General features: G+C 41.0%; 1 protein-coding gene across 4 annotated transcripts in view; it reads right to left on the bottom strand.

Moving 5' to 3' along the window:
• KLHL8 (kelch like family member 8) overlaps positions 1–20526 on the bottom strand; it is a 29265-nt gene extending 8739 nt beyond the window's left edge. Inside the window, exons 1-6 of one of the 4 annotated variants that reach the window (XM_061583075.1) lie at positions 20255–20526; positions 11869–12191; positions 4607–5155; positions 2538–2724; positions 1368–1511; positions 664–775 (exon numbers count right to left, since the gene is read on the bottom strand). In XM_061583075.1, the coding sequence (XP_061439059.1) occupies positions 664–775; positions 1368–1511; positions 2538–2724; positions 4607–5155; positions 11869–12072 (1196 nt within the window). In that variant the 5' untranslated portion in view covers positions 12073–12191; positions 20255–20526. Of the gene's footprint in view, positions 1–663; positions 776–1367; positions 1512–2537; positions 2725–4606; positions 5156–11868; positions 12192–17272; positions 17381–20254 lie in introns of those variants that run through there. The other 3 variants (XM_061583076.1, XM_061583077.1, XM_061583078.1) reach the window with 3 other exon arrangements.
• Positions 20527–27922: the final 7396 nt, after the last annotated feature.

Below are 27922 nucleotides of genomic sequence, written 5' to 3'. Positions count from 1 at the left end.
CTGCCTCTTCTTGCATTAAGCTAAAAGGTCTGAAGGTATTCACTTCAATGGGCAAAGAATCCACCCTGAGATCAAGAAACCTGATTGTGCACTATGAAAAACAGCATTTGCACATTCATCTAAATGTGGGAAGATCCCCTTTCAGGCATTTCCCCTGCATATTAGAAGGTCAGGGATGGAGCTGACAGCGATTACCTCCTGTCCCCTCCACACTTTACTCCCCCATATGTTCTTTGAAGGTCTGAACAGGGTTACATCCAGTTTTAATTTCCCTTCTGGTACCCCACCAATTCAGTCTATTTTGGCATTATCGGTCTACCCCAAACTCTCAGAAGCCAGTCCCACTTTCATCGCTTGTATTGAGGATTTCCAATGCCTTCATAAGCCAGTCTACCTATAATTACCCCTTACGATAACCATGAGACAATTTTCAGTCTTCTTCTCACTTATCTTTTTCTTCCCCACGTCTCTTTTTCATTTAATGTCCTCATCTCCTATTTGAAATTTCTACTATTCACCTTCTGTGTTGCACTGTGAGCCTGCAGGCAATGACTACTTACTTGTTCTATGTACAGCATATCTGAGGTATACCTCAAATAGTATTGTGTGTTCCACATGAATCTATTTTTTTTGTCAGGGAAGGTTCATCCCAGGTTTTCCTACCTTTTGGTATTCATTGAGGCTTTCATCATCCATTTATTTGTGAGAGGATCAAACATTTCCATGCTACCCAGATGTTCATTTCCATCATGTCCACCCACTGCATAAACTTTACCTGAAATATATAGAATTTTCTGATCAGACAAACTAGTATAACTCTTTTAAAGTATTGCCTATAACCACCTAGTGTGACATCAAGCACAGGCAAGATCTGTCTTCCCAATTCTGAGCTCTATGCCACACCAGTTTAATTAGTTTCACATTTTTAACTACTATACTATATTCCACTACTGATACAGTGTAAGGCCTACAATGCATCACACAATCTAAGAATCAAGGGAAAGTAAGAAATCTCAGGAACTGGATGATGCTCCAGTTCTTGGATCCAAACGTAGCTTCAGAAGGTAGCAAATTTCCATCTTAAATATTTCCTAGTACTGAATCCAGCAATAATTACCATGGCTAGAATCATGCTATCAGTCATATTATTAGTACTAGAGAGACTTATCACTGGCCAGCAACTCAGAGCAAACAACCACTTGATTGGAGAACAGAAATAATTATATATATTTTTATCACAAGAAACCAAATAATATTCTGGACTATTTTGTATACAAAGGCTATAATTTTGAGTTGATGGAATGGCTGAGTCATTAACTCCAAAAAAGTACAGAGTGATCTTAAAACAGAGATTTCTTTTTACCAACCTCCCACAGAGATTACACCCACATGCCTCCTCCTACTGTTCATTTCCGGGCCAAAAAACCAGCTGTTCTTATTTATCGAGTAGCATTCAATGCTACGAAATGGGTCACCAGATCCACCACGACCACCAACGCAAAATAGTACACCTAATAGGCAAAGTACAACAGAAGAACATCAAAATTCATTACACAAAACGTGCTGGATGACAAAGTACCAAACACTGCACACAGCACACATTAATAGCCCTGTTAAAACAAAAATAGTAGAAGTTGGTCTGTTTGGTTAGTGTTATTTAACGCTTTCAACATTCAGCACTGACAATTTGTCATTCAACAGTAAAAGACTAACAGTTTCACCCAATCTCAACTTGTTGAACCGGGTTGAGGTTTCTACACAAATTGAGAAGGAAATCAAAGGTGAAAGAGACAAGCCGCCCAATCAAAAGAAAATTGCTGAGGGTCTTAGTGGTCCACTTAATGACTTTTTGCCTGTTGTAACAATTGTAACGCACTGTGCTAGATGCTATATGATTTTAATTATGTTTTTAATACTTTTTTTATTTATGCTTGCTTTTACTTCTTATATATTTTTATTTATTTACTTATTATTTAATTTGTATCCTGCCCTTCCTCCCAGCAGGAGCCCAGGGAGGCAAACAAAGCTCTAAAAACTCTTTAAAACATCATAAAAACAGATCTTAAAATACATTAAAACAAAACAGCATTAAAAACATTTAAATATATATATATATATATAACACATATACTGTGTTATACCGAATTACAATATGAATTATATGAAATTGAAATTGCAATACAATAAATTACAACCAGGAAATAAAAGATAAAGATTAAAAATCAGTAAGAATATTTAATGCAGAGGATATACGATCTCCTATCTCCAACCAAAAACCCAGACATGCTGCAGATCACCTGAATGAAGCTCGTAGACCACTGATGGTCTGTGGACCATGGTTTGGGACACCCTGTCCTAAGGCACTTAGATAAATTATTTAATGGCTTACTACTTGTATGTTCTATAGAACTTCACTGATATCATTAGAAATGTTTACTAACTTTTTTTACCATGAGTATTTACATTTCTGAGTCACAGAACTGACTTTTTTGTGAACAGACTTTCTCTACATCATTGGTGCATCAGAAATCAGTTACCTGCTGTATGTTTCCTTGGTGTTGTCCGTACAGAATACTCAAAATCTGGTACTGTATGACTGCTTAAGTGAAGATGATAATTTCTTGCTTCATCCAACAAGTCCCGACATTTTAGGTTCTGCTTGACAATCTCTTCTTTTGCCACTACTCCCATAAGAAAACAAATAGGCAACAGAGGAAGGCGCACCTAGAGGAACACACATTTATGGATGGTCAACTAAACTGGTAGTAACAGTAATTGGTAGTAGCAGACCTCCAAAGACAACACAGGAAACTTCATGATCCCCTGTCTAGTAGGGTTAATCTGCACCTCTATCACTTAGAGCGATAAGTGAATGTCATCCAGGCCAGTATCAGGGTACTCTGTTTCTCCTAGCAGCAGTGATGCTGAACAACACATATACACTAAACAGGCACTATCAGGCAGACAGGTCACACAGAAGAACAAGATGTGCCAAATGGTGTGTGTGTGTGTGTGTGTATACACATGCATGCATAACTCCTTTGAAAGCACCAGATGTCATTTCTCAAAGGTCCCAAGTGCAGGATCTGGTCTACCTTCAAGAGGACAGCACAGGACTGCACTAGCAATGCTGCCTGCAGCATGGTCAACTGGGGGAAGAATACAGTCACACTAATTTAAGTGTGGCCACACCTCCTCTGGGCCTTTTTTTGTGGAACCCCCTCCTCCAAGCCAGTTGTTGACAGGGCAGGATTAGCCAGTTGCCAATAGCAGAGCAGAATAATTTGGTTCTCAGTGCCACATTGGCCAACAGATGGGGATTTTTTTAAATACTCTGCTCTGTTGGGCAGCTTGTAAAAGCTTCCAGAATGGAGCACATTTAATTTGGTCACAACTGCAGGGTCAGCAGAGGCTGGAAGTGTTAACCAGGGTATAAGAAAGTAACCCTGGTACCCTGATGCATCAGAGTGGAGAAGAGAGGCTTGCCAAACCAACCCTTTATGGCCAATTGGCTCAAGGGGTCCTAGAGGCGCTGGGACCTGACGGCTTCAATGATCCCCAGCGCTTTCTAGCTCAAGGCCCATTACACTTTAATTGTAGGCCCTGCAAATGTGCCTCTAAATACCAGCTGCTGGGGAATACAAGTGCTGTTGTGCTCATGTCCTGTTTGTGGGCTTCCAAGAGGCAACTAATTAGCCACTGTGACAACAGGATGTTAGACACAGCAGGCCTTTGGTCTGAGCCAGCAGAGCTGTTATGTTTTTAAGCAGGTAGGCAGCTATGGGCATGGATCAGTTCCATTAACAATCCAATGCATGGAGTCACGGTGCTATCACCTGTCCAAAATTAGCTGCAGGAACTGTGTTCCTAGCCTCACCATGGGAGCAGGCAGATGGAGTTAGCCTTAAATAGCAATAAAGTTGTGGCCCATAGTTGAACCCAGTATGTATGATTGAGGTCTTCAGTGGGGAGGGAGAGATCCAAGGGATGAACAAACAAGATGCAACTGAATTCCAATGTTCCTCATTTAGCAAGAGAGATTGCCTCAGACTACTATCTGTGTTGCATGGTTTTAGTTACATAACCATGAAGTGCTGAGTTGTAAACATAAGAGTTGTAACAGTGATGTTCATCCAGTTATGTGAACCCTTACACACCCTATTTACACAAGCATAGTCATCACTTGTTGTCTACACCATCAGGTTATGAGTGGCATGCATGAAGGATTGATCACCATAGATAAAAGCTTCATCTCTACACAAATATAATGCTGCTCGTGCATTCAGCTGCAAGTCATCAAGTAATGAGTAAAGACAGGATGCAGATGTGTGTAAATTGGCTCTTAGACTGTTGATACAACATAGCAGAGTTTGCTTTTGAGAAACCAATGGCCTTCTGGAGTTTAACAATGTCATGGCAAAAGTTGTTCCAACTTGTCACAAAGAATGGAAAAATGTCTTAAGTATCAATCTTGTTTGAGAACAAAGAGAAATTCAATTCCAATATGGAGCATCAATATAATCACCCTACAGATCATTACACCTCTGCATATTATGAGACACCATTCTTCAACAGATTTATTCACTCCATTGTCATCAGGTCTTACCTGAGCAACTATTTCGTCTAACCACATAGCATGATGCTGCGGATTGGCAAGAAGCCATTTAATAGCAGCACCATAAACCTGCTTTTCACTGTCAATGCTCAAGTCATTTGAAGACAACAGTTTATGAAGGTGCTGCGGTGACACACTCACGAAATCTTCACATTCCACCACTTCAGCAAAATGTTCACAAGCGTAGCGATCAGCCATATCCATCAAGTCAATACGATTGTGACTCTCTGCAAAGGCTCTGACTGCCAGGCAATTCGAAGGATGGAAGTGTAGTTTCATATATTCACAGCAGGCTTTGGCCACTACCTCCACCTGGAGAATGCAGGCTGCATATAAGAGAGGCTGGACATTGTCTACTGTCAGAGTTAATCGAGATGAATAGACAAATTTGACCAAATCCTCTATGGCATCACCATCAAAGTCTTTGATTTCAATCAATGTCTGCTTGGCTTCTGCCATTTCAGAAAGGAACATGGCTCGGAAGTAAGGAATAACACAAGCCAGCACAAGCTTGTGACAGGAAATCAACTTTGAACCCACCTGTGGGAGAACATACATTTATGTTAATAGAGCCCATTTGTTTGAGCTTAATACAAAGGAAGCACTGTTGAGATCTTCGGACTTGGATCCTAAAGATGTAGTAATTGCAGGGTTGATAAAAATCAATGGCTTTTAAAAATCTTTTATTTAAATCAGATTTCAAACTTTTCTAAAAATAATTATTAAAAAAAGAGCCTAGGTCAAAGATAATACAATGGATACCAATTATACAACTTCTAATCATATTCTATGAATATGTTAACAGCAGTTTAGAGATGGGAGATAACCTGATCAATCCTATTCTGCAGGTGGTATATATGAAGTACACTTTCTCTCTCTCTAGGCCTTGTCTCTCTCTAAGTGCAAAGACAGAGACAGTCAATGAATGGAGAATTTGGGGAGATGCAGTAGATCTGAACGAAGAGGAGTCTGGATATAAATGCAAGGAATAGGGGAGGGGAATAGAAAGTGACTCTGAAACCAAAAGTGAACAGAACATATTCATGCAGTCCTGAGGAAACTTCTGCAGCATGTATCCTGCACCATAGAAGGGAGACACCTAGCATGGCAGCAGCAGGCCGTAAAAGAGACTCCATTTGGGAATATTTTCTTTCTGTATCTGCTGTGGGTAAAACAGGCACACGTGCAAAATGTAAACAGTGCAACAAAGAAATGCAAGGTCTGGTTGCCCGAATGAAAGTCTTAGTATGAGAAGTGTTCCTACTTTGAAAACAATGAAAGGAGTGTGTCTGAACATCCAGGATCTTCAGGTTAGTAAATATTCTTTTTGTCATTTTGTTTTTCTTAAGGACTGCCTTGGCCATAGCTTTTGAGTGGGCTTCTCAACCATTTTAATTCTTATGTTTGCTTAAACAAAAATATGGTACTTATATGATACTTACTGTTCCCATTTAGGGATCCCTTGGATTACTTTCCTCACCTTGTATATGTGCTCTCATTGAGCCTTCCTTGAAATACCAGTAAACAGTATGAAGCAACAGCATTATACCTATAGCAAAATATATTTCAAGCAGTTCCGCCTTCATGTAACTGAGGGGTTTTCTTATTCATTTTCTAACTTTTTGGTTCATACTCTGTTTATGCTCTGGAGGCAATATTCCTCAACACTAGACTTCAAATTTCCAGTGAAACCTACATCTCTAAATATATATTAAGGTTATATTAATAATGTACTTCTACTAAAAAGGATGACTAAACAGAATCTTCCTCACTAGTGATTTATATTGTGATTTAAATAATTAAAATTGACTCTTTCAGAGAAGCAATTTAAATCACGATTTAAATCAAATCAATCCTGAGTACAGTAGGGCCCCACTCATACAGCAGGTTACGTTCCAGACCCCTGCTGTAAAGTGAAAACCACTGTAAAGCGGAGCCCATTGAATAGAATGGCACACGATGCCCGAAAACCACCGTAAAAGCAGAACAAGCGCCATATGAGTGGGGCTTTAGTCTAATTGCATCTAATTGAGACCGCTGTATTAGCGAAGCGCTGTAAAGCGGGCCCTACTGTAATTGATTCCTAGAATTATCAGCATCAATCAAAGCCAGAAATGCAAAGGAATGTTGACCCCAGATCTATCAAGACAACCAAATGCTGACACTAGGAAGCATCTTTTCTTATTTTGTCAAGTGGTAGCACTGTTAATGGCCAAAGTTAATCTGGCCAGTTACTAAGTCACTGACTTGTTTGAAAATGAAGTACATGCCTTGGGTGTATGTGTCCTCACCTCCACTTCGCAGAATTGTTTGCGATATATGTGCAGCTCCACAAAACCTAAATTAACCCAAAACAAGTTCCAGCCTAACCAAGGTTGGTGAAGACACTTCACACCAAGCTTCCAGTTCTCAATATTTTGCAGATTTTAATACTTTTGTATGCTACTTTTGGAGCTGAGAGCAGAAACCTCATAAATAAATCTGTATCTAATTATAAGGAACCTATGATTTATGCCAGAACACATACAACACAAAACAGTGGTTAATGCTGAGAATGATAGTAGTTGTATAAAATCTGAGGAGAGTGCATATGCTCCCAATGCTGGCTTCCAGTTTGCAAAATCTGGTATGTTAAGAAGTCATAGTGCACTGGACCTACTAGTTTCTTAATATCTACAGAGGTGGCTTGCCAAAAATCATCTGACTAATTTTCCATTCCCTATATGAACTCTTGAACACACCCGTTTCCCCATATTATGACACTACTAATGCTACCCATCTAGAAGCAGTTTTGGAATATCAATACATATACTAATATGCTCGTTTACTGTGATTATGGTCTTGTGTGATACATGACTGTAAAGTCAATTATTGAAATAATGACTATCCTGTAGTTTTTATGTAAGTCATATCACTACTCAAATCAATCACAAGTTTCTGTACAGATTAGTATACATGTATGCTACTATTGCAACAGACATATATAAGTATATTTAAAAGTCCCTATCAAGTATTTATATAAAATTGAAAGATGAATTATACTGATCACACCATCACATTGTTATTTGTATTGATGAATATTTCAACAAAATGCAGCATATATTCAGATGCAAAACCTACACTTTTAAACTACTAGAGAAAATTACTTCTCATTAGTACAAGGCTTGCGTGCCCCTCTTCTTCCACATTCACCTAGTTTAATTATTAAGTTCCATTTTGGATTTATTTCTAGTAGTTTTATTGCATCATCTCAATAAGCTACTCTTTTAGTTATCCACTGCCATAGCAACTTAATACAGCCAAAAGAATTTACTGCCAAGATAGTGATGAAAAGAAATTAGCTGTGTATGGCTTTAGACAATGTCCTGCTGTGAAACAAGTACAAATATCATTATGTCCAGTTTACGTAAGATGGTTCTCTCTTTCAGACAGTAATGTTTCATTTTAAAGTTATATTTATAATTTATTGTATATTTTAAATGTTTTATAATCTGTTTTCTTTTATCTGATGATTTGTCTTATTGGGTCTGTGACCGCACAATAAATTGAATTTACATTATGTCCAGTCAGTTTCTATGTATTACAAAACTGTGTGCGTATTCTGATAACTGAAAAGGCTCCACACCCACTTTGGTTATCTACCACTAGGATTAGTGACAAATGGCTCACACACACATACATTTTTTCTAATATATCAACATGGGAAGCCAAAAATTGGTTTCATATTGGATAGTCAACCAGGTTGAAAAGATTTGTGTCAATGTCTTCTATGTAAGTTTAAAGATTAAATATCATTTGATAATGAAGATGAAATCTTCCATTTTATGATCCAGCATTCTTAATTTCCATATTAAAGAAGCAGGTTTCCCCCACTTGGTTGTTTTCTTAAGATTTTCAGGAAGTGTTTGTAAGTACAAAGTTCCCCCGATGATGTTTTCTATCAAACAGCATTTTCTTTAAAATGCTGAAGAAGCTTGCCATTAGCAGAATGATGTGGTCTACAAAAAAACTTGTGAGAAAAAGAGGAAGATGTCAGAGGAAGGAAAATATGAGTGTTTTGAATGCTTATCACGTAGAAGCTTTCAGAAAGGAGCAATGGACAACATTCAATTAGTCATTTAATTCTTACTGCTGTCTCCCCCATTTACAACTCATGGCTTTAATCTGATCTTGCATGGAGACTGGGTCATTTAGATAAAGTGGAAAAAATGTCAGCTAAGCCAACACTGTTTCAACACCTTAACATAGTAAGTATAACCTTCCAAACATGAAGAATAGATATTTGCTGCATTTACACATAATGCTAAACCACATGCTATGCAGATGAGCAGCAGTGAACCAGAGCAAAGCACTGGACTTGCATGCTTGCTGTACAAACCAGGAATCCTGGCTTACAACAAACCCTGGTTAATTAAACAAGCCAGAACCAGAACCCACAAACTGAAGTTGCAAATTGTTTTGCAGCTTACCAGTGTTTGTTATAAACTAGGGTTCCTGGTTCATAGAAAACAACTTATGTGGCGTAGTTTCCCCTTTCAAAGAATAAGCGACACATATCCACATATAAGCCCTCCTCCCAGTTGCACAAGAGGACGACAGAGCATGCAGGTCTGACACTTTGCTTGGAATGCAGCAACTCATCCACCATCAAACACAGTGGAACATACAGAAGAATCATGACCAGAGTTGCATAGAAGCGCTTAACTGTTGGTCCACCTTTAGAGATTATGTCCAAAAGCAACCACAAAAATTAAGTCTAAGCTATTTAGAATAAAAGTGTACAGTTTACAGATGAACATCCATCTCTCTTCTCCACTTTACCTCCTGTCTTATGTTTGAGCCAGGATTGTCAGGAAGACAATAAGAAATACATTTTAAATCAAGAGTAAATAAAAACAAGCTTGCTTAGCCACCAAATAAACTCCTTATAAAAGCAGTTGCCATGCTATTTTCTTTCAATCAAGATCAAGCAAGAAGCTAGTAACTTCACACCTTTTCCAATTACTCAAAGAAAAATACACAGAAGGATATAAGAGCATCTTCCAGATATGACATCCATACTCAGACACAGAACACAGAATCTGCTAATTCCAAGTCAATTAATTTACTGGATCTTTAGTGAAAAAAAGGATAAAAACAGCAGAGCTCTTTGTAAAACAAAGGAAAAGGCTTCTGACACAGAAGTCTGATTTGATAGAAGAGTCCTAACTGCATTGAACTAAGTATATACAATGGATTTTTTTAAAGAGCTAGACATTGTGACAAATGTATTTACTTGTTTATTTAAAAGCATTTCTAAATGCTTTAATATTTAAAAATCCTGAAGTTTACAAAAATATGTCATAAAAACAATAAAACAAAAAAATTAGAAAAACAGGTCATGGACTCCAAGCCATCAATTACATGGGAGCAAGTTCTAGCCCCTAATAGTAACCAGACCATGTGTGAATCGGAAACCAGTAAATTTTAAATAGCTATCACCCTGACCTTTCTAACTGCAAGTTCTGACTGGCTTCCCTCACACTGCTATTCATAGAGATGGGATCTGAATTATTAATACCCTAAGTACAATTATAGTCTCCTACTTAACGGTAATGGGTTGAGATTTTAAAGTGTGTATGTTAATTAAACCGAATGCTTCCCTCCTGGTTCTATGCAGAGTATATGCAGAGAATACTTAAAACAAAGACTAGAAAGGCCACAGAAACAGTACATAAATAACCTTAACAAATAAACTGATGCCCTGTTTCTGAATTCAAGTTTTCTGTGCTAGAGCCAATGTGGTGTAGTGGTTAAGGTGTTGGACCACGACCTGGGAGACCAGGGTTTGAATCCCCACATAGCCATGAAGCTCACTGGGTGACCTTGGGCCAGTCACTGCCTCTCAGCCTCATGAAAACCCTATTCATAGGGTCGCCATAAGTTGGAATTGACTTGAAGGCAGTACATTTAAATTTTGTGTACCTGCAATTAGACGGCATTGTTACAAAGACACGTGGTTTCAAAACACAAAGACAAACAAAAAACAAATGTAGATCCCCTCAAAAAAGGTAGCTTTGCCAGTTTGCCAGACAGTGAGAAGTCCTGTACATTTTACTGCAGCAGCTAGGCAGTTGCTTTTCTGTGGATTCATGCCACTGCTTTGCTGTAATGAATAAAAGAATAACTCCCAGACAGGTGGAGCTAATCATACCCAAATCCTTACCCTGGGACCTTCACTTCCAAGCCCAGCCAGACAGCAACTGCATGATAAATGAACATGTGAAGGCAGGCCTTTAATGTTACAAGAGAGCTGTGGGGTGAACAGCTACTTGGAAAAATAACTTCCACATCACTGTTGTAATGCCTATGGGGCATCTAAGAAGACCTTTAAAAAAAAAGAGGGGAGAACATAATCTGTGGTAAACCTAGGCTCGCTGAAACTCATTAGGTAATAATATTTGTGGACAGTTCAGATGCATACTGTTAAGAACCACTTTCCCAAAGCAAGTGTCTAGTAGAAGCTGCCTCCCTTCCAAAGGCAAGCAAGGACCAGCAGGCTGCCTTGGTGTATCACCACAGAAATGTAAGACAGCGCTAATAATTTTCATTCCAACACACACACTTCTGGGAGGACAAAGACAGGAGACCATCAACTTAGTGATTCAGAGCAAGGGGTAATAGTCCACCTTCAGATTTTTATCCTCAATATTGAGGCTTTTCCCACTAGAAAAAAAATGCCAACCACTACTTACACGGGAGAACATAAAGAGGTGCACTTAGAAACACTGCTGAGATTGGCTAAGGTTAAACCCACTCCCTACCTTTAGTGTTTAGTTTGAGAATCAAGTATCTTCTTATCCAACTGGTTTTCGCCTCTTAAGTCACAAAATAAGAGAATGCCGGGACCAGACTTGTATATATTACATTTTCTTAACAAGATAGCAGCCATGTCACATCAGCTGAGTGGGTTTATGTAGGCACTGTGGCTCCTAAAACTCTGCCTCTTTAGATTAAATTACAGAAAGAAAGTAACTTTTTAATTTGTGTTCCTATAGTGCAATCGCACTTTCCTCACAAGTACCAAATGGTCTGCTGACTTGCAGGATTTCTAGCAACTTTTTTTTTTAAAGGGAGGTAACACTGCATGGCCCCATTCCAAAATGATGTCAATGTAAGTGATGCAAATTAAATGCATATTTTAGTTATTCAACACACATATTTCTAAACAGAAATTCCAAACGCACACATGGAAGGAAATATGGAATCAGCACCTTCAGCGTAACATCACAAAGCTCCCCAGCTTCATAGAAGCGAAGGAGAGAGCTGTGAAAATCTTTCCAAGCTTCATTTGCTTCAAATACAAATGTTTCTTCTTCACCATCACTGTTCAAAGGTGACCTTTCTTGTGGCTGTTGCCTCCTGCCTTTTACCACATGATGCTTCACTTGCTCTGGGACCACACAGTCAGAAGCCATTAGACGTTTTGTCTCCTTCCAAATTTGTTGTCAGTCCCCATGAGAAAAAGCTCCACACATCCTGCCAAGCAAATCAGGCAAAGCATCCAGTCTTGGGTAGAACTGCCATCCTCTCATTACTACGAAAAAAATGAAAACAGATTAGGGATTTTCCTCTGTCAAGCGTTTGAAATACATACTGTCTAAAGTTCTCTGCCAATCATTATTCTGCCTCTTCAAAAGACCAATGCAATAAATCAAGAAGGCAACTTCTAACCCAGTATGAAAATAGAAACAGAGGCTTGAATCCTAAATTGCTCCTCCGTTCACATACAGAAGCTAAGTATTTCTGCAGTCTCCCACACAATACCAATAGCCCCCAACCATGAATTTTCAGGGGGGTTCAGAAGGAAGGGAAAGTGGGAAAAGACTCATTCTGGGAACATGAAATCTATTTGATCGATGGAAGAGAAGGCAGTGCATTTTCACAATGAGTTAGAGAGTGAGAACCAGCAAGCAGTGATATAAGTAAATTTGACGGATTTAGTTTTACTTTTGTGTAAGGCACAAAATGCCCTAGAATAACAAAAAGTAACCTTCTGTATGTAAAAGGGAACTTTTTCATCCCAGAAAAATTTCTTCTGGTTATTTCCACAGCAGGCTGCTCAGGTATCCGAGTTGGCATTAGTTAGGGAAAGTAAAGAGGCAAAAGCCCTAGGAAGGAAGAATTGTAGTTAGGAGTTCTCCATCTGTTGGCAGGTAGCACATGAAATCTTTCTGTTTGCCCACTCTTGTTACTTGCCACAGCATGAAAGTAAATTGCATTATGGACCATCCACTGATATTTTAAATACACATTTCCATTTCTGGGTCTTTTTGTAGAGTTGTCAATTACCTTTAATACTTCATGCCTCAGGAAAAGGTAAAGCAAGGTTATAAGCAATTAGTTATTAGGTCTAGGAAATCAACTGATCCTATGTTTAAAATAATGTAGACTTAACCCTACAACATCTTTTGCTAACAGATTATTGCTTCGTCATATTATACAGCAAAGGAATTCTCAAATCTAGAATGGCAGTCTTTAATATGGTATCATCATATTCCATAGAAGGGCTTGGAGCCTAACTTCTGTGAATGGAATTCCATCCTTATGGACAGGGCTCTTGTGCCCTTTCCCTCCTTCCACTGCAGCCCCTGTGCCCTGGGCTCCTGATGGGAGGAAGGGTGGGATATAAATCAAATAATAAATAAATAAAAATCTGGTCCCAAGGGATCCTCGGGAACAGAATGGCCTATATGACAAGGGGAGAGTGGGCTGCAGCAGGAAAGAGAAAGAGTTAAATGGGAGGCCCTCCTTGTATGAGAAATGTCTTTCTGTTCATGCAGGGAACCTTTGGATCTAAGCCAAGGTAAAAACTACAATTTTCAAAACTACATATTGCAAAATTCTTCCTGGCATTATATAGAGGTAAGGCTGTAGGACGTTCTTTCCAAGGATATATAAGCGATTGATTTTTTTGGAGTTTTTTCAAACTGGTTCACAAACACATCTCAGCCAGTTCTTACAAGATAGTTGTAGAAATGTGAACTATCATTATCATCTTAGGAAGATTAAATGTACCTTCTCTACACGCATCTGAATTATAACAGGTAAATTAAATATTTATTATTCACACATAACCTCTTCAATTAAGTCATTATTACTAAAGACACTTTACCCTGGCCCTGAACACCTGAGATCCACCCTATTCTCTTGACTGTATTTTGTTTTAACTGATTTTTAATACTGTATTTTTAAATTGTTGTAACCTGCCCTGGGACCTCACGGTGAAGGGCAGATAATAAGTCTAAATGATTACTATTTCCCAGTAATATATTATTCCCATTTATGAATGGGAAACTGAGGTTGAAAGTGATTTGTCCATGGTAGAGATTAAAACTGATTGAAGAAAAACTCTCCATGCACTGGTCGTCCTTAGCTTAAATGTTCAAGCTGGTTGACGTTCGTATATTATCCATCCTATAAGACAGTAATTTTCCAGTTGTGTTCTGGGCACCCAAAGTTCCACAATAGGAAATCTGCAGTGTAAATGCCCTTCATAGTTTCCATCCTCTTAATGATTTTCCCCGGCAATGGGTAGTAGCAGGGATGTATGAAAGCAACCTCAGTGATCAATTCATGCAGGATATGGTCAGACTCAAATGACAGAGCAAGTGTCCCATATAAATCAAGTGTGTACTCTACAGCAAGGGCCAAAGTAATCTACAACGTGAAAGAGTTCTGTAGCAGCAATTCATGAGCATATGAGTTGATGAAGAAAAGATTCCCTGAAGGCGAAAAGTTTAAATAACACTGCTATTAGATAATGACTAAATTACAGAGACAAATATATATATACATTTCCATTGTCAGTAAGATTTCCAGATGCTATCCATTCAAGTGTTCTTAAAGAACTCCTCCGGGTTCCAACTCACAGGGAGGCCCGGAGGGTGATGACAAGATCTAGGGCCTTCTCAGTGGTGGCCCCCGAACTATGGAACAGTCTCCCTGAGGAAGTACGCCTGGCGCCGACTCTGCTCTCCTTCCGGCGCCAGGTCAAAACCTTCCTATTCTCTGAAGCATTTTAAGTTACACTGATTTACTTTTTAAAATGTTTATTGTATTGGATTGATGATTGTATTTTAGTATTATTTTGTTATTCATTGTATTTTTATGCTATTTTATGTTCACCGCCCAGAGAGCTATTGCTAGTCGGGCGGTATATAAATTTAATAAATAAATAAACTCAAATCTGAAATTGCTGATCTTCCAACAAAGAGACATAACTTGTCCCTAAGATCAGCCTCTGTACCAGAAGACTGGAAAGTAGCCAGATGACAATATTTAAAGAGGGCTCCAGGGAGAATCCAGGAAATTACAGGTGGAAGCATTATTAAGTATAAAATTATCAAACAGGTAGAAGGACAAGTTTTGCTGAAGAAGAGTCAACTTGAATTATGTAAAGGCAAATCCTGTCTAACTTTTTAAGAGTTCTTTGAAAGCCAGTGTGGTGTAGTGGTTAAGGTGTTGGACTACGACCCAGAAGACCAGGGTTTGAATCCCCACACACCCATGAAGCTCACTGGGTGACCTTGGGCCAGTCACTGCCTCTCAGCCTCAGACGGAGGCAATTGTAAATGCCCTCTGAATACCGCTTACCATGAAAACCCTATTCACAGGGTTGCCATAAGTCGAAATCAAAGGCAGTCCATTTCCATTTGAGAGTTTCAGCAAGTATGTAGAATAGGGGTGATCCAGTAGACACTGGTTATTTGGACTTTTAAAAAGCTTTTGACAGAGTCCCTCACCAAAACTCCTGAGCAAACGTAACAGTCATGAGATCCATTTAAGGACTGGTACTGGTTAAATAACAGAGAGTAGAAATTATAGTTCTCACCATGGTGTTAGATGCAGTATGTCTCTGAATGTCTGTTGCTGGGGACATGAGTGGGAGAGGACTATTGCCCTCATGTCTAGATTATTGGCCACTGTGAGAACAAAATGTTGGACTAGATAAGCCTTTGGTCTGATCCAGCAGGGCTCACATTTCTTTAGTCTGTTACAACAGGGCTCATCTATTCAGATGGAAGAGAGGCCATTATTATTTTGAACTAAGAGAATGAAGCCTCTTGGCTGCAGCAGCAGTTCTCCCTCCAACTATAACCCTCAATATCTCACCTGCCAACCCCTCCCTCCTTTTTCTAGATCCTGATCTTATAATTTCTATCACCACTCTTCAAGCTCTGGCTGCACCAAACTCCCTATTGCCACGTTTGCTTTGTCCAGCAAGATATCCCTGACCCAGAAAGGTGCTTTAAATGTCTCTATTTCCTTGTTGAGAGCCCCACCACCTAAGAAAAAGGAACTTCAAATTAGTCTTTTAAATATACAGTTTAATAACAATGCTACTTTATTAAACTGAAAGAAGGACAAGGAGTAAGTCAGTTATTTCAAGCTGCTGAAGTCAGGATACTTGTACTTCCTTATGCTTGCAACATAAAAAGGACTACTGTCTGCCCCTGCAGCCCCCAATAAAGTCAATGTTTACTCTTGGCAGTGTAGATTAAAATCCACTGTTTTCCTTCTGCAGTTACCACTACTTTGCTATAATAAAAATATGAGCAAGAAACAGATGCAGCATAAATCATATGCCTAAGGTTATGCAATTTTACTTATGCTTCCAATTCTTTTAATAAGAGATATAGGATTTTGCTGTAAAACTCCTACATGTGACCAGGGTTGATAAAAATCAATGATTTCTTTTAAAAAAATGGGTATTTTTAATTTAAACCAGATTTTTCTTATTTAAATCAGATTTCAAAATTTTCTTAAAACTATTCATAAAAAAGAGCCTAGGTCAAAAATATCATCATGAATACTAATTATACAACTTCTAATTATATTCTGTTAATATAATGGCAGTTTATGAAGATGGGAGATAACTTGATCAGTCCTATTCTGCAGGTGATGTACGTGAAGTGCACGCTGTCTTGCTCACTCTCTCTAAGCTTTGCCTCTCTCTACGTGCAAAGACAGAGAAGGTCAATGGATAGAGAACTTGGGGAGATGGAGCGGCCCAAGGTCACCCACTGAGCTTCATGGCTATCTGAGGATTCGAACCCTAGTCTCCCAGGTCGTAGTCCAACACCTTAACCACTACACCACACTGGCTCTAGTGATTTAAACTGATTTAAATAATTAAAACTGAGTCCTTCAGATAAGTGATTTAAATTACGATTTAAATCAATTTGATTTAAATCAAATCAACCCTATATGTGACTACTCAGATGTCAGCCTAGCTGAGTTCAATCAGTTACTCTTAGATAAGTGGGAATAGGATTGCAGCTCTAGGCTCCTCGTTATCTCTCTTAGCTCCCCCGCCCCATTTTCAAGTACTCCCAGGAAAGACTTGTGATGTGGTTGTGATGCACCTTCAGGAACTACTTCGAACTTTAGGAGCAAATCAACTTAAAATCAGAAGAGTTTACTTTGTTTTTACTTTTCCCCCCTATGTAAATCTCTTCTCATGCTTCAGAGAAAAAAATGAAACTGTCCATCATCCAGGAGATTTATTTTATATTTATGGCATGTGGCCTAAACACATTTTGTTTCCCTCCAAGCAAACAGGGCAAGCCATCAAAACATCTAATGTGCATACTTTTTGCACAATATCCCACTCACCCGAATTCCAGGAAACCGTCAAGTGCCATGGCATCAGGCTTCGTTGTTTACATATAAGCAGACAGATCACCCAAAATGACGCTTCAAGCCATCAACGTCTTATAATCTGGATACTCTCAGTTCTGCAGACAGCAGAACATATGCTACCAACATGGCATTGGAAAATGGCCCATTCTAATCCAATCTGAGGTATGATCTTCAAAACTTCTCCAATATGCTCCAGGGCCAAACAGAAACAATGAAGAAGGTCAAGCCCTTTTTCAACAATGCTGTTATGTTCCATTCAGTTCATAAACTGAATGCAAGTCCTTCTCTTTGTCTACTAAAAATGGGCACTTCCCTCCATTGCTAAACAAGGAGATGAATTACCAGATTCATAGGTTTCCATTTCCATTACCATACCACCTAGTCCTATAGTCTCTTGGTCTCAAAGAAACACTACAACTAAACCTAATGAGTACTTTTTAAGCATTTACTTTGTGACCTAATTCACAGTTATTTTGAGAAAGGATGACATGGATGACAGATTGATACAGGCAGTCTTTCAAATAACCTGTTCCCAAACTGCTCAGGGCTATAATGGTAAGTATGAGCATGGAAACAAATGGGTAACCCGATGCAAAATCGTGTGTGTGGGGGGTGTGTGTGTGTAGTGGTTAAGGTGTTGGACTACGACCTGGGAGACCAGGGTTCAAATCCCCACATAGCCATGAAGCTCACTGGGTGACCTTGGGCCAGTCACTGCCTCTCAGTCTCATGAAAACCCTATTCATAGGGTCACCATAAGTCGGAATCGACTTGAAGGCAGTACATGTACATTTTGTACATAGCAGTCAGTTTATGGTCCGGAATGAGACACAGAAGTAGACTCTCTAAATGAAGATCTGTTTTCTGTTTTCAACATGGAGAACTACATAATCATAAAGTGTGGTTATGGTCCCGGTCCAAAGAATGTAACATCAGTATTGAGACCTATGGCACTGATCATATGCTCTCACACTTGGAAGTTGTGATGTCTTGCTGAGATAGGAGAACTTAAGCTTAAGCTCTGGAATCCACTGCATATAAATTTATACCAGCAACATTTTTAGCATTCCTGTGCATAGCAATTATGACAGAGAACACAAAAGCAACAGGGATTCTGAATTTATTTTTAATGATGATGTGGAAGAGCTTAAGTGCTACCAGTTCAGCTCTTTCCACATTATCTCTAAGACACATAGAGCACATCTATGGAACTTTTTATCATATTTCTGATTCAAAGAACTATTTTACAGAATTCAAGTCAAGTTCCCATTTCACAGATTAGTTGGAGCAAACATATCTAGATAGTACCAAGAAACATTAGTTTAAAAAAATCAGTCAAGAGCCCTAAGCATTTGTTGTTGTTGAACCTCTTTTATACATTCCCTCCATTCCTTGTTTTTTTAAAACTCCGACTCGCAAAAGTGCACTTCGCATATACTTTAAACCTACTTCTTTATACCCTGATCCTGCCATGCCCCCTCCATTCTTCTGCCCTTCATCTGTTTACATTTTTTCAGCTCTATTTCATTCAAGCTCTTTCCCATAAGAACATAAGAAGAACCTGCTGGATCAGGCCAGTGGCCCATCTAGTCCAGCATCCTGTTCTCACAGTGGCCAACCAGGTGCCTGGGGGAAGCCCGCAAGCAGGACCCGAGTGCAAGAACACTCTCCCCTCCTGAGGCTTCCGGCAACTGGTTTTCAGAAGCATGCTGCCTCTGACTAGGGTGGCACAGCACAGCCATCATAGCTAGTAGCCATTGATAGCCCTGTCCTCCATGAATTGCTCTAATCTTCTTTTAAAGCCATCCAAGCTGGTGGCCATTACTGCATCTTGTGGGGGCAAATTCCATAGTTTAACTATGCGCTGAGTAAAGAAGTACTTCCTTTTGTCTGTCCTGAATCTTCCAACATTCAGCTTCTTTGAATGTCCACGAGTTCTAGTATTATGAGAGAGGGAGAAGAACTTTTCTCTATCCACTTTCTCAGTGCCATGCATAATTTTATACACTTCTATCATGTCTCCTCTGACCCGCCTTTTCTCTAAACTAAAAAGCCCCAAATGCTGCAACCTTTCTTCATAAGGGAGTCGCTCCATCCCCTTGATCATTCTGGTTGCCCTCTTCTGAACCTTTTCCAACTCTGTAATATCCTTTTTGAGATGAGGCGACCAGAACTGTACACAGTATTCCAAATGCGGCCACACCATAGATTTATACAACGGCATTATGATATCGGCTGTTTTATTTTCAATACCTTTCCTAATTATCGCTAGCATGGAATTTGCCTTTTTCACAGCTGCCGCACACTGGGTCAACATTTTCATCGTGCTGTCCACTACAACCCCGAGGTCTCTCTCCTGGTCGGTCACCGCCAGTTCAGACCCCATGAGCGTATATGTGAAATTAAGATTTTTTGCTCCAATATGCATAATCACATAAGGAGGGGAAAGGAGAACAAGTTCCCTACCCCCCTTAACAAATAAGGCTGCAATCCAGTACGCACTTACCTGGGAGTAAGTCCCACTGAACCCAATGGAGCTTACTTCTGAGTAGGCATATACTGGATTGCAGCCAAAGGAACACTCCCATCCATTTCCAACGGCTCAGCAAAATAACAACTCTTTTCTACCACCCTGCCAACAATAGTATCTCATTGTACGCGGAAAGAAAAGCGCGTGTAAAAATACCCCCTCCCCAAGATTAGCGCCTTGACATTCCCCCCCATCTCCCATTTAACTTGTACTAAGATTTCTTACACCACGAGGATTGGAACCAGCGACACACAGATAAACAGCACATACATTTTAAAAATGAAATTTCCTGAGCATGCACAGAGTGCCACTGAGCAAACCTAAAATATCTAGGATTAGGGAGCGTATGGAGCCATAGCCTTGTTTGCCTTTTCTTAAGGTGCCAGCATTGCACACCATAGCTTCTCTCGGCCCAGTTTCCTTACCATTCCCGTTCGCCGCCTCCCCCTCTCTCAAAAAGAGGAGTTATAACGCAGCCGTTACCTCTGGCGCGCGCTCCCGCTCTTTCTATCTCCCGCGCGCCACTACCAGTCCTACGCGATCCAGCGAAAACATATACAACTGGCATATGTATGGAGGACGCTACCAATAAGTCCGGACTCGCCCGACGCGCATGCGCTCCATCTGGATCTGCAAGAGACGTACAAAAAGTGGAGGCGGATCCGAAGCAGCGAGCGGGGCGAAAGAAGTAAAGAGGAGAGGACTATACGCATGCGCCTCAGAGCTGTGGGCTTAAACCTAAAGGAATGGAGTGCGCACGCGCTCGCCTTGGCGCCTGTTAATTGCAGTTCAGTTCGCAGACAATCCTGTTGAGAGAGAGGGAGAAATGGTCAGACCCCCAAAGGGAGGACTACTTTCTGCGCATGCTTCGTTTGAAGAGCCGAGGGAAAGCGCGGTACAGCATCACGAGAATTGTTGTTTTGTGTTTTTGACGTTCTTTTGCAAAGGACTTGCGCGTTGTTGGAGAAGCACAGGTGCGTGGCAAGACAAGATGAAGTAATGCCTCAGTTAATGAAGTAGATGCCTACCTAGACATTACTTCTTTAACAGAAACTTTGGTACCAGAAGTAGGAATAACATGGAAAGAATGGGGATAGGTTCCTACACCACAAAAAAAGAAGAGTAGCTTAGCATATTTCAGCAAACTTTTTTATTCAAAACTAACAATACACATGTGTCAAATGAAACAGCTGGGCTAGGTAAGCCTTGTGTACAGAGCACTTGAAGAATGCTTCCAAAATGCATCCAAGGATGCCTGCCTTGCCTTTTTTCTTTTGTCATGTAACATCTTGCCATGGCAATCTAAAGCTCTGAGCACAGTTCTCCTCTCTGTACACTCGAGCAGGAAAGCAAGAGGCAGCCGCCACCGCCACCACCCTGTGCTTGGTCTCTTTCTCTGCCATCCTCCCCTACACTCGAGCAGATGTGTCTACAGTAAACAGTGCTAGTTCCAGGGCACCTGAAGCACTGTTTACTGCTGAGGTGCCTGCACTACCTGGCAAGGAGCGCCATTCCAGCCACCTGTGAGAGAGCTGCCTGCAGCACCTTCAGTCCAGTAGACAAGGAGCCACATTCTGACTATGTCAGAGTATGTGCCCCCACACACCCCTTGCACCCCCAAAAAAGACTGTTGAAAGGAGCTTCTTCCCTGGAGGATTTGTTAATTGAGTTATTATTGTAGTAAACTAGGTAACAGCACTGAGGTTCCCAAACTGCAGTCTCTGGGGCACAAGCTTCATTCTGGTGGGTTGCGGCATGGCCACATTAAATGTATTTTTATGGCTTCTTTTACTTCTTATATTGTATTGCAATTTGAATTCTATGGAATGGAAATTCTAATAAAATGAAATATAATATAAGAAACAAAAGAATGAATGAAAATACAACTAGAAGTTATACAGCACCTAGCACACCACATTAACAATTGCTACCACAGACAGAAATCCCAATAAGTGAGATGCCAAGACGATCAGCGATCTTCAAGTGGTCCATGACAGGAAAAGTTTGAGAACCACTGGGCAACAGCATTAAGAGAGATGGGACTGAAGAGGCTGTCTGTTGGCTCAGTTTAAGAGCAGCTTTTGGTTTCTCCTCTCCTAGAACATAGGAAGCTGCTTTATACTGAGGATAGAGAAACACATTTCTGCCTGTTCCAATGCATCTCCACCTCTTTTCTGAAAACAGGGTTGCAGGATGGTAGTCAAACCCTACCCCTTTTTACTATAAAACCTGGTGGGATCAGCTTGAGTGCATTTTTTAAAAATTCCCTTCAAAAGGATTTCAGCTGATCGGCAGATCAACCTGTTCCCCTTCCAGATTTGACCAAAGGAAACAGTTAGTTGTAGATGACTAGTATGCTCACAGCCTGTCAGACCATTGGTCCATCTAGCTCAGTATTGTCTACACTGACTGGCAGCAGCTCTCCAGGGTTTCAGGCAGGAATCTCTCCCAGCAATACCTGGAGATGCTGAGGATTGAACTTGGGACCTTCTGCATGTGAAGTAGGTGCTGTACCACTGAACTACAGCTCTTCCCCCACTCCAGTTGGGAATTCCAAGAATTCTATTAGTAAAAGCTAGTGCCTGAGTTTGTTCCTCCCGCTCTTTCCTCCCACTCCCTTTTCCTTTTGTATTGTGTCTTTTAAACTGTAAATGTGACGGCAGGAGCTGTCTTATTACTAAATTTGTAAACTACTCTTGAGAGCCTGTTTTCAGATGAAGAGTAAAATAATGCTTTAAAGCAGCCTTCACCAACCTGGTGTCCTCCAGATGTTTTAACTACCGTCAGCCAGCCAGGCTGCTTTAAATAATTTAAAAGTGTGTTTGACTTTTATGAGTGCATGTACATTATAGTCATATTTTCAGTGTTGGAGGTATTGGACATAAGGGATTAGGCATGTATGAACTCATAGATGCAGATGTCTGCTATGACTGCTCCTTTGGACTATGACCTGGGAGACAAGGATTCAAATCCCCACACAGCCATGAAGCTCACTGGGTGACCTTGGGCCAGTCACTGCCTCTCAGCCTCAGAGGGAGGCAATGGTAAACCGCCTCTGAATACCGCTTACCATGAAAACCCTACTTGTAGGGTCGCCCATAAATCAGGATCAACTTGAAGGCAGTCCATTTCTCCCTTTCTTTCCATTCCAGATTTTAGAGTAACAGCTGGTATATCACAGTGGGGAGGAAAGCCTGGAAGGGAGTCCAGAGTCTGTGAGTTCAAATCCCTGCTTGTGTTTCCTGAAGGGCAAGCTAAAGATCACTCCCACAGTGAGAGACTCAGGGGTTATGTGCCCTGCCACCTGTGCAGCGGTGAGCAAGCTGCATAGTCCCAAGGAGCCCAGTTGCCCCCCAGCTGGCAGTTGCGGACAAGGAAGGGGTTGGCTTGTGCAGCTGTGGCAAACTGAGCAGGCCATAGCCAGCTGGGGAGGACTAGCCTCAGGGGGAGGCAATGGTAAACCCCCTCTGAATACCACTTACCACGAACACCCTGTTCATAGGGTCACCATAAGTTGGGATTGACTTGAAGGCAGTCCATTTCCATACCATAAAGGAGCCTGGATGGCCTCCTTTATTATGGGGTTTGTAAAGGAGAATGGAGGGAATTGGGAGGAAAAGGTTAAACACCCTATTATTACCCAAGCTTCTTGTTAGCACATGCAAAATAGGAGGGAATGTCTGGTTTGTCCAGTTTCTTCTGCCCAGTGCTTTTTTTTTGTAAAAAAAAAAGAAAAGAAGAGGTGCTGGTACTCATATCTTGATAAAAGTGTGGGTGCCAGCACAAAATAGCTGTCATGGGCAGCAGAAAAAGAGGTGATGGTACTCCATACCGATGAGTACTGTCACAAAAAAAGCACTCCTTATGCCTGTAGTTTCAGACAACTTGGAATTTTTGTTGGGCTGTTTGGACAAACCTGAGGAAGAGAACATGTGAAGATATGATCCTCTTCAATCACATACACTCTGTCACCCTGTACAGACACCAGTGCCCTAGGGTCAAAAGCAGTAAGCACTGGGCAGATGCAAGGCAGATGTTGCAAGATGGTCCTGACAGTTTCAAATGCAATTCAAACATAACCTAGATATACACTGTTTCTGTGATACGACATCACTGGTATCTAAAGCTTCTTAGGACAATCTTACACAACATCTGACCCACCAAGGCAAATGCAGCCCCCCAGCAATATAAGGTAGGCCACTAGGGGCTACCTGCTTGGGAAAGCAAAAACAGATCGCACTATGCTTTAGAATAGAAAAAAGCTCTGCTCAGTCAGGCAAGGCCAGCATCCTGTTTCCAACAGTGGCCAGCCAGCTAGATCAGGGATGTGGAAACTTTTTCAACCTATGGGACATCCACAAGCAGGACCTGAATGCAAGAGCACTTAATCTTATGCCAGTTTTTATGAGAGAGGATAGAATTGGGAGCCTGCTCTTGGCTTTAAAAAGGCCGGTTATGGCACTGCTATTGTAAGAATAGATGTCCTGTGTTCTCCTTTGTATCTGGATATACTAGCAGGGAGTGAACGATTTTCAAAACTCAAGCAGGAATGTAAAGAACAGAGTAAAGGGGCCTGAATGGAGAATCTTTCTTTATATACTATGTGAATTGCCTAATGAAACAATCTGAGGAATGTCTGCTTTACAGGACAAGCAGGAATTTGCACCTAGTTAACAATAGACCAGCTGAGCATATTTTTGCTCTGACAGTTCCAGCTGACTTTGCCATGCACAAGTGCCACTATAACAGTAGGCACAGCTGACAGAAATGACTCTGGCTTTCCCTTCACAGTCATTGTTGAGAATGCTGAGAGGTCATAGGAAGTGACAGTTCCCCACTGACAAGGCTAATCTGTGCATGCCACTTCCCATTCATGTTCAGGAACCATTAAAGGGGTGCCACAGCTCTCATCATTGGTTCATTAGCTCAACAATACTGAGCTACTGGACTGATTCAGACAGCTTCCTTTATGTTCCTAAGGGTGAGTTCGATATTAGCATCTAATTAGGACTGTCCATGTGGTTTTGGAGAAGAACTAAAGTTGGCCAAATCCAGCCACTTTGACCAACTCACAAATTGTCAGCACTCAAGCCTGTAGTAGCTCCTGAACCTGGAACCTGAGGGATGGCAGGATTCAGCTTGCATGCCAGTGATGGGGGAACCTTTGGCTCTCTAAATGTTGTTAGACTGCAGTTCCCATGATCCCCAACCAATACGGCCAATGCTCAGAGATGATGATGATGATTTATTAGATTCTTTACCCACCCTTCACTGTGAGGTCCCAGAGCAGGTTACGACAGTTTGAAAATACATTATTAAAAGCAGTTCAAACAAACCACAGTCAAGAAAATAGGCTGCATCCAAATAAATGTATATAAAGTATCAAAAGCCAGGATAAACAGGTGTGTCTATACAGTGAAGGTGCCAGGCACACCTTGGTGAACAGGTGAAATTCCACAAAGAATGCCTGCTCCTAGGTTGCCATTTCCCAAACTTCCAAGTGTGGTGGAACATGGAAGAGTGGGCCCTCTGTCAATCTTAACACCCGGGTGAGTCTTCAGGGTAGGAGGTCGTCTCTCGGATATTTGGGGCCTAAGTTGTTTAGGGCTTTGAACAGTAATGTGAGCACCTTGAATTGGGCCTGAAAACAAACTGGCAACCAGTACAGCTGCTTTAACAGGGTTATGTGACTGCAAAACAGAACTCCAATCAGTAATCTGGCTGCTGCATTTTGGAACAGTTGAAGTCTCCGACTTGTCTTCAAGGGCATCCCCACATATAATATGTTTCAGTAAGAAGTTACCAGAACAAGGATTATAATGACCAAGTCATATAGGTACACCAGCAACTGAGGCCACCATCCTGAGCCTCCAGTGACAATGATGGATCCAGGAGTACCCTCAAGTTCCAGACCAAAGGAGTGCAACTCCATTCAGATCAGACCAAAGAACTTGGAACACCTCTAATATCTGGAATCATTTTCAGTTTATTGGCCCATATCCAGCCCATCACCATTTCCAAGCACCAGTGCAGCACCTAAATTGCTCCTCCTGATTCAGATGGAATGGAGTTGGGTAATAAATGTAATGGACTGCTTTCAAGTCGATCCCAACTTATGGCTACCCTATGAATAGGGTGTTCGTGGTAAGCAGTATTCAGAGGGGGTTTACCATTGCCTCCCTGTGAGGCTAGTCCTCCCCAGCTGGCTAGGGCCTGCTCAGCTTGCCACGGCTGCACAAGCCAGCCCCTTGTCTGCAACTGCCAGCTGGGGAGCAACTGGACTGCTTGGGACTATGCAGCTTGCCCATAGCTGCACAGGTGTCAGGTCACGTAATCCCTGAGCCTGTCACTGTGGGGGTGATCTTTAGCTGGCCCTTGACACCCAGGAGACATGAGTGGGGATTTGAACTCACAGACTCTGGACTCCCAGCCAGGTTTTTCTACCCACTGTGCTATACCAGCTGTTGGGTATGATCTTTGTAATGATGATCCTTCTCTCCAAATCTGGCCACACCTCCCAGTGGCTTCAAATAAATAGCATGGGTGACAAGATGAAGCCCTGCAGGACACCACAGGACAGCTTATATTATGCAGAGCAGTAGCCCTCTATAACTACTTTCTGGAAATGCCCTTGAAGGAAGGAGTAGAACCACTGAAGTAGAGTACCCCCAACCCCAACTCCCTGAGCTGTTCCAGAAGGATACGATGATCAATAGCAACAAAAGCCACTGAGAGATCAAAGAGAATGAGCAAGGTTCCTCTCCCAACAAGATTATAGGAGTTGTAGTCCAGCAACATGGGAGGCCACAGTTTCCCTATCACTGCTGTATACTACCAGTACATAGGGTTCCCTGACTCAAAGGTGGAGCATTGAAAGACTTTTAATATCCTGATGTGTGGGAGACAATGCAGCCACGGCTTCTGTTACCTGTTTCCCCCATAGTCCTGTCATCTTCCCCTGTTTGTCAGCTGGGTGGCATACCTGGATCCCTAATGGATTACAACAGGAAGAGGGGATGGACTACACAACTGGGGAAGGAAGGGGCAAAAGAAGTCACAGCTGCCTTACCTTCTGCCATATCAGGAGATTTAAAGGTACATGAATATTTTCCACCATTGATTCTAGCAACTGTAACAACAAGCTCTGGCCAAAGAAGGAAATTGACCAAAATAAGCCAGAATAGGTTAGTGACACCTGTTGATCCTGTGAAGCCTTCCATGTGATCTCTTGTTTTAAATGGGTTGTATTTTATGCCAGCTGGTAAATGAAGCTATCAGGAAGCAGTAGGTCAAAATATTATATCAAATGTTAAAGGCATGCCTTTGTAATCTCAGTCCCAGGATTACAGATATACTACATTCATTGTCCAAGCTGTCATTTTGCAGTCACAAGAGAATCAAAACATATGACTGGATTTCAATCACTGAAGCCAGATCATCCCTGAAGGCTAAAATAGTTGCTTGGTGTTGACTGCTAGGAGTGGTTGATATCAAGTTAAACTTGTTTCTATTCCAGACTGAGGCTTTTGGTTGGTATTTGGAAAGACTGCTTGATACTGTGGGAAAGAAACATTTGTGCAAAGTGCAATTTTTAGCCAGGAGAGCTTTACACATGCACTCATGGATGTATTTTTTTTTGTCTGTGAGATACTTCATACCATTCATACAAGTGTATGTGCAACTGGATTAATCATGTATATTTTTAGAACACATTTCCATCTAGAGATTGGTCTGAGGATATCTTTTATTGTTGAATTGCATAAGCTGTTCAATGCATAAAAATCACAATTTTTTCTTAGCCCAAATAAGGGCTTCTTTTTCTTCTTTTTTTTAAGTCAGGCTGTGGAGTATACTCAACTCTGCCTATGTCCTTTAATTTACTGTAGGAGGAAATACATTAATATACATACCTGACTGATGGAAGCATGCACAGGTTGCATTCACACATCATGGTAAGCCACACTTAATAGTTTGCTGTGGATGTGCAGATCACTCCTGCTTTCCTGCTCTCCGCTAGTGAGCAGGAGTAACAAACCACTATCTTGACTTAGTATTACTCCTGAACCAGTAGCCATGGTTTGATTCATTCCAAA

The sequence above is a fragment of the Rhineura floridana genome, chromosome 9 (assembly GCF_030035675.1).
Source record: "Rhineura floridana isolate rRhiFlo1 chromosome 9, rRhiFlo1.hap2, whole genome shotgun sequence".
Taxonomy (NCBI): Eukaryota; Metazoa; Chordata; class Lepidosauria; order Squamata; family Rhineuridae; genus Rhineura; species Rhineura floridana.
This window is presented reverse-complemented; position numbering and strand designations above follow the sequence as displayed.